General features: G+C 39.1%; 1 protein-coding gene across 1 annotated transcript in view; it reads right to left on the minus strand.

Annotated features, from left to right (window-relative positions):
- LOC149065922 (uncharacterized) overlaps positions 1-15900 on the minus strand; it is a 40345-nt gene that overhangs the window by 8265 nt on the left and 16180 nt on the right. Inside the window, exon 2 of the mRNA XM_089253344.1 lies at positions 2899-3010. Coding sequence (XP_089109470.1) covers positions 2899-2992 — 94 coding nt within the window. The 5' untranslated portion in view covers positions 2993-3010. The remainder of the gene's footprint in view (positions 1-2898; positions 3011-15900) is intronic.

Consider the following 15900-nt stretch of genomic DNA (forward strand, 5'->3'; position numbering starts at 1 on the left):
TATATGCAGTAAGGATTACTCTATTTCTTTCATTAGGGTCCTTAACGATGGCCTTGCCTTCTTGAAATGAAACAGTCATTCCCATCTCCTCGATTCTTCCCACTGAAAGTACGTTACCGTCGAGCTCTGGTACGTACAGAACATCGGCTAGATAGAATGTTTCTTTACCACAGGATTTAACAGGCTTCAAAACAACATCACCTTTTCCAACCACTTCCATTTTCTCGGAATTAGCTATTTCCACTTCGGACTTCATAGTTGTCAAGTTGAGAAACTTATATTTTTGTGAACACATGTGCTCCGTTGCACCACTGTCTAGATACCAATCGCAGCTAGGCTTCTTGTTACCAGCGTTGGCAGTCAGGGTTCGATTCGCGCTCTGCGAAACCATATCGGCCCGATGGGACGTGTTCTTCGACGGGCAGTTTCTGGCTATGTGTCCCCAAACACCACAGGAAAAACATCGAATTCTTCTCTCATTATTTCTGGAGTATCTCCCTGATTGTACGCGAGTTTTTCCTATATTGTCAGTTTTAAGAGCTCTATCGTCCACAGCTACGCGATTCGTTTGCGTATAGTCACGCAGTAACTTCTTCTCTTCCACAATCAGACGCGATTTTACCATTTTTGTGGACAGTTCGTTCTCATCACGCTCTAAGTTCAGTATCAGACTTTCGTACTCTTTGGGTAGACCGATTAACGTCACAAGAGCGACTCCCCTGTCGGTGAAACCATATCCACAGGACGCTAACTTTCGATGCAAGTCCATCAATCTTCCCAAGTATGCACTTACGCATTCGTCAGCCTTCATCGACACATTAAAAAACTTTCTAAGAAGCTGCAGTGCGTGTAATAATCCGAACTTCGTGTGAATGTCCCTCAAGGATGCCCAAGCGTCCCTCGCTCTCGCACAGTCCGCGATATCGTCTAAAAAGTCATCTTCGACCATTAAAAACAGAAACGTGAGGGGCCCTTTCATTGGTTTTCCTCTCGTCCTTCCTTCAGTTCTGGTCCGTATCCGGGTTCTATGGCATCCCAGCAGTCTTTCTGCACCAGTGCGGCGTGCGTCCGCATACTACACGCGTTGTAATTGTCCCTATTAAGCTTTGGAATCTTCAATTCCTCCATCTTTATTAGGCTTAGGTCCTTTGTGAAATTTGATTTAACTTATCTACTTCCCACTTACCGATGAAACGTCTATCCAGGAGCCTTCGTGCTGATAACGTGTTGCAAAACAACGGGGTGGGTGGACTGGATACATCGCTTAAGTGAAAGACACTAATCACACAAGGATACGCACGTCCTATATCATCACACTTTATTTACGGGAGACATTCCACTTAACATGTTGCCAAAGGAAGAACTACAATACTCTTCATGCTTTTGGCATAACCAGCCATAATAACGGCTTCACTTTTATATCGTAACACTCCTCCTTGCCAAAGCATGACGAAAGGAAAAATTAACGTTGATGCGCTTCATCCTCCTTGCCTGCAGCTGGTTTGCTGCTGCTTGACTTGCGAGTCTTTAGCTCATTCTCTTCCTTCTCGTCTTCTTCGGCTACGTTATCGACGAAGATTTTTTTTCACAAACGCAACGCTATAGCGAGTGTAAAAGACCTTAATCCGAATATCAGTCAGTGGTTCCCTCCACTTCTTGAACAAGCATCGTTTTATCTCCGGTTATTCGGTGGAAAACCCATAGAATCATCCGAAGTAAAGTGGGGGGGGGGGGGATGATTCGAACCATGAACCTTTCGATTGTCTTCGATTCTGCACCGTCATTGTACCAATTACTCTACGGTGCTTTTAGCAGCTCGTAATTAAATATATCAATTCTCTGGAACATCTGATTGTCTAATGTGCATGCTCTCAGATTGGACACCTATAGTATTCGCGCGCTAGACGTCAGTTTCTCTCGGATATGATTTTATAAGTATAGGGGGATGGTAGGAGCCTCTGACTGCCAAAGCACCAGATATCGGAGCAGGCACGGATCCAGGACGTTGTAACGGAAGAGGCGAATTGTGTAAGTTCGTAAGATCGTCCCGTATTTTACGGGATAGACAAATTTTCCCTTATTATTCAGCTCTTTGGAAAAAATTCTATTGTGAAAAGTCGCTGTGGCTATCTGTTCAGGTGGTTGCCTCCCCGAAGGTAGGCATCTTCAGCTTCGAATGGAGCAGAGGTTGACATCTTCACCTGCGAATGAAATATAGGCAGAATTTTCTATAGCTGCGAATGGAGCGGAAGCAGACATCTTCAGCTACGAATGAAGTCTATGTAAACATCTTCAACTTCGAATGGAGTGAAGTCAGACATCTTCAGCTGCGAATGAAACTGAGGCAGATACACCTTCAGCTGCGAATAGAGCGGTGGCAGGCGGATGTATAAGACGAAGTATCGGAGAAGCGACTTAGTGAGGTATTCACCGACGTGGTTTTTAAACTATAGCCACAATTTTTGGATGGGTGATCGGCACGGATTGGTTAAGAATTTATTCCGTGTCTATCACCCATCCAAAAATTGTGGCTATAGTTTGAACCATGTCGTTGAAATCCAGGATTTTTAATTGGGCCCTTTTTTTGAAAAATGATTTCCTTTAGAATGCATAGTTCAATAATAGACAAAATAACATACATCCCTTGTGTGTAGGAAAGCCATAATTTCCTGAGAAAAAATAAATTTTATATCCAGTTAATCATAGTTATATTAGAGCCCAACAATTTCCAAAAGGGCTGTTGATCCTAGACCATACATCCTGTTTTTTGTAATTTTTTCCTCCTGATCTGATGAAATTGCGAAAAATCACTATGAGCTAAATCATAAAAGCTAAATAAAGTTGCACTGTGCTTTTGAAGGTAAAAAAAAAAAATGGCTGTGACATTTTCATGCTTACCCGTGAACGCCGAGGCGCAAACGACGACAAGAGAGATCCCAATGGCAGCAGATTGTCTGTATACGCACGTTCCACTTGGTCGACGGCAAGCCATGCGTACTCTCTCTCCACGCTGTGAAATAAAGGGGGAGGGGGAATGAATTTCCTCACAGAGCATGCAGACCTTCAACACGGTACTTACACAACATGAAAATTCAGGTTCTTGCCATTTTCAATTCTACATATAGAAGAGAGACGGAAGTACGTACCAGCGAGAACACGAAATACGCCTTATTCTGACAATATAAATACGTCAGGGCCACACATACACTCAGAACACACATTCTGGCTTGTACCAATTTCGTCAGAAGTCCTCCAGACGAATTTGATGAGGTAGTAGCAGTTTATGAGTAGCCTCTGGTGTAGAGCTAGCCTAATACTAAGACGCCCGTCCAATAGTTCTAACTTAAAGCCGAGAAAAGAATTGCTTAATGACATATCTAAGTCAATCCTTGTTGAAGAGGTGTCTTTGTGTGTGTGTGTGTGCTCTCTACTGATATTGAGGATGTCTTTCTCATGATGATTATGACGATCATCATTGGTGTTTCATGTGTTAGTGATCATGAGTTGAGCTTCCGGAGAAGTCCATTGGCTCCAATAAATTTGGAAATGTTATTGACGATTGCAGGTTCAGGTGCGAGTAAATCATTTACTTACACAAACCTGAAGACGTGCATAAATGTGGCATGGAATGAGATAGATTTATCCGTAAACATAATTTCTCGATTCCCTTCATACTTCTTGAGACTTGCATTCATGTGTAACGTATTTTTCGATGAGAATAGTGAAGTAGTCAATTTAAAGACGTATTAACGATGAAAGCAATCTTTCATTTATGAATATATATATCCACTTTTAGAGATGAATTTTAACAAATGTAAAGTAGTGTCATCTACGCTTGATACTAGAGTCCTATCATTGTTAATAAAATTTAAAAAAAGCTGTTACATAAAAATTAATTTTTAGTTTATTTTATGTGACTTTTTCCTATATTTTAAGTTATTAACAGCTTATTTATTGCTTATAATACAGAAAATTCATGATGTTGAAATATTTTGAGATATAATAATTTATATACATATTTTTGTTACAAAAATGAGGCAATTTGGTATAGTTTTAAAGCAGGTAAGTCCGACGTCGCTAATAAAAGTGAAAGAATGTTAATATATACTGACGTTTGGGAACCAGCAGAGTCAGAGCAACCATGACAATAGATAATGAATACATTGATACCTCGGCTAACAAAGATAATTTTCGTGATTTTTCTGCCTCGGCTGACGAACATTTTCATTGATATGAATGCACGCGCTTACATAAAATACAGCCGCGTTATGTGCTGAATTTTTGCGACAATCATAATCGGAATCAGTCACTAGAGCCCGATCAACTCATGTCCACCTCAGAATTTATTTTTTGCAGGTGTACCTACCCTTCTCTTTCTGAAATTCTTCGAACCATTTCTTGTTAAACGAAAGGTTCAGGTAATGGAAAATGCATTGAAAAAAAAAGGTGGGGAGTGTTTTCAGAGCACGTGTTCTTTCATTGCAAGGCTCTTAGCATCAAACTGAACAGTCTGGACATTTTAGGAGCTCATCTTTTCCATCTGCATGTACCACACACATAAATGAGCTAACCAAATCACAAATGGATTGGGCACCCACAAACTCGACTGGGTAGTGCCAACACCAGCTCCTTTAGCACTTGAGGCCAATTCCGAGAGGAGTCACTACATACCCGCCCTCGCGAGAGTGCAGCGTAAAAATTTTATTTTTTGTTGCCTTCGTCTCTCTCTCTCTCTCTGAGGCGGCAATGCTTTGTTGTTTATAAAACTTTCCGGAGAAACCCATCCTTCGGGAACGCTTCGATATCTCTCCCAGATGGGAAGCGGGGTGTGTCCAGTCTTCAAAGTTCAAAGCCCCTTTGACAAACTAAAGCTGGTGTTGGTTGTGACATTAGGGTGAAATAAAAAGATCTTCATCATCTCTCATCTTCCTGAAGATTCTAATTTCTTCGATTTTTAAGCTGTTTATTTTAGCGTTCAATCATTTTTTTTAAATCTTTTTCATAGTGTTCCTTTCGTGTTTTAAAAAACTTATAATTTTGGGCAGAAACTGGAACGAATCAAACGATTTTCCATAGAAACCTTTGGGAAATCACGTTTCGGCTAACGAACGTGATTCCGGTACGAATCATCTTTGTTAGCCGATGTATCACTGCATATTTTTTCCATTTCAGCTATAATCCCATCGCACTTACGAAATGTGCCGAATTCAAGAACCAACTCTTTTCTTTTTCGCAGAATATCGCATACACCGAGACCGCGTAAATCGGGGTATTGAATCCCTTCGAATCGGGGTTTCAGAGTACGACTGTACTTTTCGGACATTGCTCAGCCATTTGAAGTAAGCTTCTCGCACTAAGTAAATTGACAAGATATTTGCTCATTTCTTTTTCGTACTTGGAGTTATAAATTCAGCTTCTACTCAACAGTTATCGCTCAAATTCAGAGCATGTGCTACATAACAGTTATATTTCTCCCAATCGGGCCCAAAAGACACGATAACGCTGGACGCACACCACCGTTCTAAACAATTATCTCATCACTGGAATGGCGTATAGTACACACTATACACTATACACGCCTACAAATCCAAAAGAAAGAAAATAAAAAAATACGGAAATGGCCGTTTGTCAGGAAAGTATTCAAGGGAAAGAATTCCCGTAAAATTCATTTCACAGGAAAAAAATTAAGTAAATAAAAAATTTCGAAAAATTGAGATTTTTAAATGAAAGAAAAATAAATTACAGAAAAAAAAATTCGAAAAATAATGAAGTTTGACTGAAAAAAATTAAGAAAATTAGAAAAAATAATGAAAAAGGAGAAAATCCCATAGACAACGAAACAAAAATCTGAAAAAAAGAAATCGAAAAGTTGAATAAAAAGTAAAAATGAAAAAAGAGTGAAAAATGAAAAAAAGGGAAAAAATGAAAAAAGGGAAAAAAATGAAAAAAGAGTGAAAAATGAAAAAAAAGGGAAAAAAATGAAAAAGGTAAAAAACAACAACAACAACACATGGGACAAAAAAAAGTGAATAAAAATGAAAAAATAAAAAGTATTCACTAACTTTAAAAAAATAAATTTGAATTTTTGAAGAAATGCATATACATACAGGCAGGGCACTGTCCCTGGGCCCCGGGCGAAATGGGGGCCCCACAAAAGTTTAAATTTGTTTTGCATATTAATAACCCTTTCGAGAGGGGAGCCCCCAATTAAAAGTCTGCCCCGAGAAGACACAGTACTGCCCTGTATAGAGGCCCACATATACAGTATAAATTGAAATGTAAGTGAATATATAAATGAGAGAGAGAGAAAATGTAAGTAATGAGTATGAATGAAAAAAAAAATTTAACATGAAAAATGAAAATTAGACATGAAAAAAAAAAGTAAGTAAAAAAAATAAATAAAATACATTTGAACAATTTGAATGAAAAGTGAAAAAAAAGTTCAAAAATGAGAATACATTGAAAAAATTTTGAATTTTTCAAGTTTTATACAAAGAACTTTTACCGAACTTATATAGTGTAATCCCAACGTTACGCTAAAAAGAAGTAAACACTCAACTATTACCATGGAGGAGAAAACTGAATTCCACAAGAAAACTTGGAAAAATTGATTATCTTCATTGAATTTTATATGAAAATGAATAATTACATAATTTTACAAAAAAAAGGAGAATGAAAGAAAACGTTTTCTTCGTGAAGTAAATCGATATCGAAACCCCGAATAATATATAGAATAAGTTACAAGTTAAAACATGAAAAAGCCACACACAATTACTAATTGTACATGTGCAATAATAAGCGAGTGTGTGTTTAAACGACAAATTGCTACTTTCATTAGCGTTTCCGCGGCCCGTAATAAGCGACGATATGAATTGTACGAAATCACGCGAAACCTCGCGGTCATCGGACAACCTACGGATAATATTGGCAGGTATTTTGGAATATTTTATAGCGAGCAGGCTCGTGATAACGAGCACTTAACGAGCCAATCACGTGACGAGCCCACAAAACCAAAAAAAAATAATTCTTTTATTAGACTCAATAACACCGGAATGGCGGAAATTCCGTTTTGTTTCCGCTTCCGTGAGCGTTTATTTATAGAACCATTAAAAATGAACAAACGTTCATTCGTTCCGCGGCTGTCGATAACCTGATATAACGTATGATCAGAGCACCCGAGCCGATTTGTCATAAATTTATGGTTGAATCTGCTAATCTACCCACCAACTGCCATCAACGGGATAAATTTTTCATACAGTGCCATCTATAGGAATTTTAATATCGAAAATTATATCAATTATGTGTATTTAAAATTTTTTTAGTGAAAACGAAAGAATGATAACAAATCACGCGATAAAATTTATTATTTTTAATATTTGTTCATTATTATTATATTTACGTATAATATTCCATGTAATTATTTATGTTTTTTTTAATATAAATAACGGTTATTCATAATATACGTATTTAAATTCTAATAACTTTCATCAATGCGGTCTTACAAGTCCTTAAATGTATACAGTGTGTATGTGACAAATTAGTAAGATTGCCAATTCAAATGACCACCCGGAAAGGCTATTACTATATCGCACAGCACTTGAAAAGGGCATCCGTCACATTTTTTTTTCGAAATTGAGTTATGAGTGTTCCGTAGGCCTAGGCGCACCGTTTTGTATGAAAAGGGTACCAATTTAATGTTTAGTATGGGTTTAGTATGCAACTGAATTGCAAACATGCACTTAAATTAATTTAGTGTATGTTTTGAACGGGACATCAGTCCTGGAGATGCGTAATTATAATCCCTACTTTCTTAGTAACACAGGAAGCATTAGCACGCCGGTGATTGGTTACTGCTAGCAAGACGTCACGAGAGGCGGAGTTTCGGTCGGAACTGAATTTCAAAAAGTCCATTAACGAAAAATGAAAGCATTTTTTATTGAATCAGTAAATGATAGCTGGGCCCATCGCGAGCGGTTATTATTGTCTTCTCGATGCACGTGAACCACATTTGATTAAATCAGAAACAAAAATGGAAACATTGTTTAGTAAATCAGTAAATGACGGCAAAGATGGAAGGATGGGGAAAACAATTTGGATAGGTTTCAGACCGAATCCAACACACAACCTTCCGTACGCGTATTATAACAATTACTCCAACGGTGGGTGTCATTTTCAAGCACAATTAAATGTATCTATTGTTAAACGCCACCAGCAAAAAATTTCATCATGAGTGACGTAATAGTTCATGATAGCTGATGATTTTTTGCTTCCGCCCACACACGTGTTATGGAGGGAATCGCGGATAATATTTTACCCTAGTATCCGGGAAGCGCGTCTCACTCGGAAATATTAACACACGTGCAAGTGTGAATATTTACGATACGAAACTAGATGAAAACGAATTGGCAACGTGCAGGCCATTTGACTGAAATGGACAGCTGAACCAAACGAACGGAACATGTACCAAACGAATTGGTACGTGTTGGAATGTGTGGAATGTGCGTGTACGTGTAGTGAAACCTGGCATTAAGTTTCTTTCTGTGTAATGCTTGTTATGTGTAGTGCTGCCATCTGCCACCAGTTTTTCTAACTACGAGTGAAATGTAATGATTGAATGATTTATCGTTGTAGGCCTGTTGCTCTCTGTGGCGAGACTTTTTAACGGGGAGATCGGCTCGCATTTGCGCCTCGAAGTTGGGAACCACAGGAAACCAGCTTCAGCCGACCACTACTGTGGCGACGGTGGGGTTCGAACCCGGATCCTCGTGATGCGAGTCCATCAGACTGGGGGAAGACCATGGACTGGAGGTACATGAGGATGGTATTCAAGAACTAGTAGTGAAAAATGTCTAGGACTGCGGTTCTCAACCTTTTTTGACTCGCGGAGCCTATCCAGTATATAATTTTTATGGCGGAGCCCTGTTTGACTCGCGAGAGCCCTTTTTTGTACATAATTTTTACGGCAGAGAGAACCAGTAGGTCTCTTTTATTTATTTATCTACCGCTGTGGTGGTCGAGTGGTTATAGTGACGGACTAGCGATGCGAGGATCCGGGTTCGAACCCCACAGTGGTGGTCGGCTGAAGTTGGTTTTCTGTGGTTCCCAACTTCAAGGCGCAAATGCGAGCCGATCGCCCCGTTAAAAAGTCTCGCCACAGAGAGCAACAGTCCTACAACGATCAATCATTCAATCATAACACTTCACTCATAGTTTGAAAAACTGGTGGCAGATGGCAGCACTACACATAACAAGCATTACAGAGAAACAAAAAACTTCACGTCAGGTTTCACTACACGTACATTCCCGCATGTACCGATCCGTTGGGGGTTCCGCGGGGGGTTGTGGGTGGGGTGCATGTGTGGTGTAGCAGTAGTAGGTAGGGCTCGTAGGTAGGGTAAAAAAGGGCTCGGGGGATCCATGATGTTCTTAAGTCAGCCACCTCGTTGGGCAATTTGCCTGTTGTGGTGCTGTATTTGTATAAATTTACTGATTTATATTATTTTTCTTGAGTCTCCGCTGCGCCCCTGGGAGGTGCACACGGAGCCCTTGGGGCTTCGCGGAGCACCGGTTGAGAACCCCTGGTCTAGGAGTTAACGATAGATGAAATGATGGATCTCTCTTGAATGCACCAGCAAGAGTTTATGGACGGTATCTCATCTGAGCAAGAGAGAAGTAAGATGTCCCCTCACATAAAATGAGGTTAGAGCGATGTTTAGAATGTGGCAATCTGTGCAAAACTCTGTGGAAATAACCACCCAAAATAAAGCTGTAGCAGTGTGCGAGCGATGAATCTGTCAAACGGAACACTACAATTTACCATTTCCCAGAAATCCTAAAAAGGAGGCAAAAGCAAGTATCATTGAATGAGGCTCCTTTTGAAAGTCATGCAAGAAAAAAAAGTTTTCAAACAACAAGGAGTTTGTAAATTGTCCTAAACGATAGTCCTCCTCTCTCTCCTCGTTCAGAGTACGTTAACAGTCAATAATGTTTGCAAACATTATCGTATTGCATGTTTACTTATGGCGTTATTATCGTGTTCAATTATTGATTGAATGCCGTTTTCATTAGTCATTTTATGCGAATGAATATAATTGTGGAACGAATTATCCGAGTTTCTATTATTTCCTATGGGGGAAGTTTGATTCGAATAACGAGCACGTTGGCGGAACGAATTAAGCTGGTTATAACTGAAGTTCCATTGTATAGTATTTTGATTGATGGAACCAAACATTCTGTCTGTAAAACGGCATTGCTGAGTTTATATGGAGTATCTTTGAAAAGATATTAATCCGTCTTGTATCGTTGTTGGCTGCAAATGAATCCCCTGCGGAAAACAGAGGTAACAGCGAAGGCTCTAGAATTAAATCTATTACAGGACAAATTTGTGAAAAAATCCATGAATATATCGAATATTTGCATTGTATATTCTGTAAAAAAGAAAGGGAAGCAAAACTGTGGACGGAGGCTTTGTTTCCCGTCACAGTGGGGGCGTTATACATATTTTGTATATACAGTCGAATCTCGTTGTAACGAATACCGTTATAGCGAAAATCTCTTTTTAACGAACACTTTTCTTATCCCCCAGATAAGTTTACACAGGAAGAATGCAAATCTCTGGAATTCCTTCATAACGAAATTTCGCTGTAACGAAGTGATATTTCACCGGTCTCTTGGAGTTCGTTATAACGGGTTTTGACTGTATTGTGTATTTAGATCATTCGAATCTTCCACCTCAAAATGTCAACTTCATCTTCTTACTTGCCCCACAAGCCCTCTCCTCACTTCTTTTGAAATCCCAAGCTGCGGTTTCCAGCCTTTACGTGCCACTGGGCGCACGTGCAATTGTTCTCCCTGGTCATTGGGTTCAGCTATCCATTTTTAGTCAAATGGCTTTTATGTTCCATCGACTTGATAGCTGTCTTCATAGGGAGAACGACGCGAGTGATTTGATACTGCAACAGTGTGAGCAGGGTGGGGGGGGGGAATTACTATTGATCTTTGCTAAATTTTCCGACACAACCTTGCCTTTTTTGAGGTAACGGAAGTAAGTTGCTTTGCATCAGCGGGGTTGTGAGAAGTTCTATCTTTACAAGTGCAAGGTCACAACAGGCAAAATGCACAACGAGGTGGCTGAAGAAAAAGATGCCCATAACAAGTATGGATGTCATATATTAAATTAATTGAAAAGATATCGGATATCTATTGAATATTTGATATAACTGATGACGTTAGTGTCAACTGGATAATTTGATAAAGTCTTCTCAATAAGGAGTCAGTTTTTTCTTCCTCGCAACCGTAACTTTGGTGTGATAAAACGACACACAAGAAGGGGTGATCGCATATACTCGCCAATAGAACATGCAAAAAACAGCAGCAGAATCAAGTAACAATTGCAAATTTATCAGTGTACACGAGGAAAACTTCTCTGTTGATTTTAAAGGATGGTGGAGTAAATGCTACAAGAAGAAAGTTTTGTCTACAGAATCTTTGGGAATAATGTTTCTAAACGGGATAAAGTAGAGTTCAACATTTCCAAGTACCACATGTTTGAATGCGACAAAAGCAACACGTGTGTTAAAGGTTAATGAATATATGGATGGACTGACTGATGGATCCCATACTTTCAGACTTGCTTAAAAACAAACTGATCCTATTCAGCTTCCTACTGAAAAAAGCCTGCACTGATAAGTGCCCAATAAACTCCAAAAAAATTGAGGACATCAAAAAACTTCAACGATATGTTCCAGATGAGTACACGCAGTTTTATGACGAGATATCTAACTGGCCAACCAATGATGGCGAGGACAATGAATAAAAGTTTGTTTTGACATTATTTTGAACGTTTGTATTTTTTATGCTTCAATACAGTTCCATCCTATATCTTCAGTAGATACTCCCTGTTCTGTTTACTGGTTTAATTTTGATTGTACACTCAAACCTGTTTTTGTGCGGTTTATGAAAATTTCAATCAAATTAGAACATAACTGACGAAGTTATCAATAAAAGAAATTAGTAGGTATGATCGGCCATTTAGTTTTTTCGATTTTTGATATTTCATCACATCGTTACGCTAGCACATGGCATCGGCGGAGGCTTCAATACTTTCAGTGGAAATGATCTTGTCGAAATGATTCAGGATGAAACCGTAAGGGATGATGACATCATAAATTACGTAACAGATGTTACTGATGGGCAAGAAGAACCCGATTATATGACAGCAGATAAAATCTATGCAGGACTCCAACTTTGCAGTAAATTAGGTCATTTTCTTGCAATCGATGCCAATTCTGAAAGAACTTCAAAATTCCAAAAGGAGCTTCAATCTTGTATATCTGGCTACCGAGACATATACAAGCGTCTAGTGAAACAACAGTCATCGCAAAAACTGATCACCGACTATTGGGTAACTGAAAAAAAGTCGACTCTAAACGAGTGCGAGGTAGTTAGTATCTTCAAGTGACGAAAGTGAACCAGTTTACCACAAGAAAATTCGCGTATTGTCAGACTACGAAGGATAATGGTTATACATTTTGAACAGTTTTGTACGTGTAAAATAAGTACATATGTAAATAAAATATTTAAAAATGTTCGCATGTGTATTTTCTAAATCAGATTCCAAAAGGTTTGGCGAGATTTGGTTTCGTTTAAAAAAAGCAATTTCTAGTTATTTCTTAAGATTTTGAGTTATTTTCTACGTGAGACTTTTTTTATGCGGTCTCTATCCACCGCACAAAAACGGGTTTGAGTGTATATTAAAAATTTTACAAAGTGTTTACTGTTTTCATGTCATGATTTTTGAAAAAGGCATCAGTCTTTTCCTGTTTTACGGACTTACGGTAACAGCTATTATGACCTAGAAAAGGTATTTTATGCACAATTATAATAGATATTGATCCCTTAATTTTTTTTTAACTGAAAATTTGCCTGTAAATCAGATTTTTGTTGTTTTCCGAAAATTAGCTTTTGTGGACTCGTGCCCTTTTCGAAACCACTGATTCAATTGGAATTGGGTGTGAAATGCAGGCGCCATCTGTCGATGGGTAGGTAAAGAACGTGTTTTTTACGTGCTTCATCCCGGATTTGAACCCGTTGACCTTGACGGTAACTCCGCGAATTCTCTGAAGACGAGAATCTTGCCACTAGGGCACGAAGGAGGGCAAAAAACAAAAAAAACGCGGGGCAAATTCTGTGCCCGAAATTGTTTCGATCCTCCTTTGTAGGAAATCTACGAGATGCTGATGAGTAAATCCTTACCAGACATCGAGGGGCATTTTCACTCGTTCATTCACTCACTTGCTCACTCGTTCATTTATTCACTCGTTCAAACTGATGTCGGTGAATTTTCCGGACTGAGGAATCTTTTTAAGCACAGGTATTCTTTTCAATAACAATTAAACTCCCATGGGAATCAGTTTTGATTATCAATCACGGCAATGGGAAATCTCCCAAATTTGCATTTGACCTGCATTTCACAGGCTTTTCTACTTTAAAAACCCGAAGCCTGAAAGATTTCACAAACGGGAACATGTTAAGTTCGTAGAATTCATGATTAATCCGAATTTGAACCGGTCTCTGGAAAAAAATAATATATATATATATGAATATATATGGACTTTTTCCAATAGCATATATGTCAATTCCCAGACATGAAAAATCTGTAGTTTGCCACGTGACAAAATATTTAGAAAACATATCATTCTAGGCTGACTATAAGCAAATTGCTATGTATACATCTCAATTGCGTCTTACGAATAAAGGGGTAAAAATGTGATTTTTAGGGAAAATTGTAAAAGGAGGACCAAATTCGACTCCCCGTTTTCCGGAGACATTTCACGCAAGCAAACATGAGTCAGCCGTCAGGACTGCACGATTCTTCATTTAACAGGAAGTAAGGATAGAGAATCAGAAACCTCACACATTATCGCCTCACTCTCAGGAAGCTACTATTGAAACAACTAAAATCCTTCCAGAATTGAAATAATTCAAAAACTTATGTTCGTCAAAAATTTAGTTATCGTTAGTTGAAAATTTCGAATATTATCTGATTTAATTTAAATTTTTATTAAAAGTATTATAAATTCATCAAAAAGCTACATTTTTAGTTTAGTAAATGTAAAAGTAGTGAGAACATTTTTTCTTGCTCAAGAAAAAAAATGTATCGTGAGTAATTATATTTCCTCACTAGATGGCAAAACAGTTCCAGTAAATTTTTAAATTGGAGAGGGAAATATGGAAAACTATATACAGGGCATCCATAATTAAAAGAACATATTTTAAAGTAGCCTTACAGTTGAAACCAGTCTTTATGAAATTTTGTGGAGGGCTTCATGAAGTGATTATGAAATAAGTTGCACATGTCGCCGCCAGAGAGCGTTTTATTAAGAAACGACACATATGGGCCACAAGATGGCATGTTCCACAACCGACCGACGTATGTGCGGGGAAATGTTCAGCACGTGGCGTGAAATGCTGCTTTTAATGTCAGGTGAAGTTCTTGGATTGCCACGACTTAGGGGCAATTCAAGTATTACGTCAGCATCGAGGGGGAGGGGGTTTCGGATTTGCTGACTTTTGATGACAAGGGGGAGGGGGGTTTGAAAGTTGCTTACGTCATCAACCACCCCTTTTTGAAGATATGCAATATTCTAAGCTGCTGACGAAATTTTGCTGACGGGGGGGGGGGGGGGTGTCAAAAATGGCTAAAAATCTGCTTACGTAATATTTCAATGGCCACTTACCAGACGTTTCAAATGCCCCCAAAGCCAAAAACCGCATAAATTAAAGGTTCGGGGGGGGGGGCATAAATCAGAGAAGTGCTGGTAAAAAGCGTTTTTTAAGAACATTCTTAACACGCACTACAATATGTGGAGGAGCTCCGTCTAGCATAAAGATTGTGTCTGCAAGGCAGTGACGTGCTTGCAAAGCCGGAACAATTTCGTCTTGTGGCAGCAATGCATATCGCTTCCGGGTGATCTAAAGTGTCACTGGACCTGTGGAACGTAACTCCTCGTAGAAGTAGGGACCGAGAATAAATGACGCAGTAAATCCACACCATACCGTCACTTCTGGTGAATGCAACGGAGCCTCTAAGATGGCGTGCAGATTTTCTGGTCCAAGTTCGGCAGTTGTGAGTATTCATTGCACCACCCAAGTAAAAATGCACTTCGTCCGTCCAGAGGATATTTTAGGACGTTCTGAACCGACCTCAACGCGAGCTGGAAACTGCAGTGAGAACCGGTGTCAAGCGTCATAATCATGTGGAAGCAACCGCTGCACAAGTGAAAGTATGTACGGATGATATCGGAGGATATTCCGCATGATCTTATGGACAGTTGTACATGACCTATCCAACGCCTGACATCAGTGCTACCACGATAATTTGGAGCTCTGTCTTCTTCCACCCGTAGTGAAACCTCCTGTACTGCGTCTATAGAAACGGGCTTTCTTCCTCTTCTAGGACGAAGAGCCAACGATCCTGTGGTTCCAAATTTTGTTACCATACTCCGAAAGTTTTTTGGAAAATTCATTGGACCTTTTTGAATCCTCTTCCGAGTCCGACATTTCCGTAGACCAGTTACTGTCGAATTGCTGTTTTGGTAAAACAATTTGACCAAGAAAGCGCTATCTCGTAAACTTATCATCATTGTGAGCAGCAAACACATTGAGAAACAAGATCTCCGCGAATGTTTCTTGGTTTTACAACAGCTGCTGTGTGACATCACATAAATTTGCATGTTTACTACAGGTAGAACCCATATATACACTATACTATATATGAAGGCGTCTTAACTACAGGTATTCAAAGTGAAACGCCCTCTGGTGGCGACATTTGCTACTAATCCCACCCCCGAAACAAATTCCCATCACTTCATGAAGTCCTCCACAAAATTTCACGCTTTT

Source organism: Pholcus phalangioides, unplaced genomic scaffold, assembly GCF_987345545.1.
Source record: "Pholcus phalangioides strain wild (caught in Gottingen) unplaced genomic scaffold, Ppha-v1.0 ptg000037l_1, whole genome shotgun sequence".
Taxonomy (NCBI): domain Eukaryota; kingdom Metazoa; phylum Arthropoda; class Arachnida; order Araneae; family Pholcidae; genus Pholcus; species Pholcus phalangioides.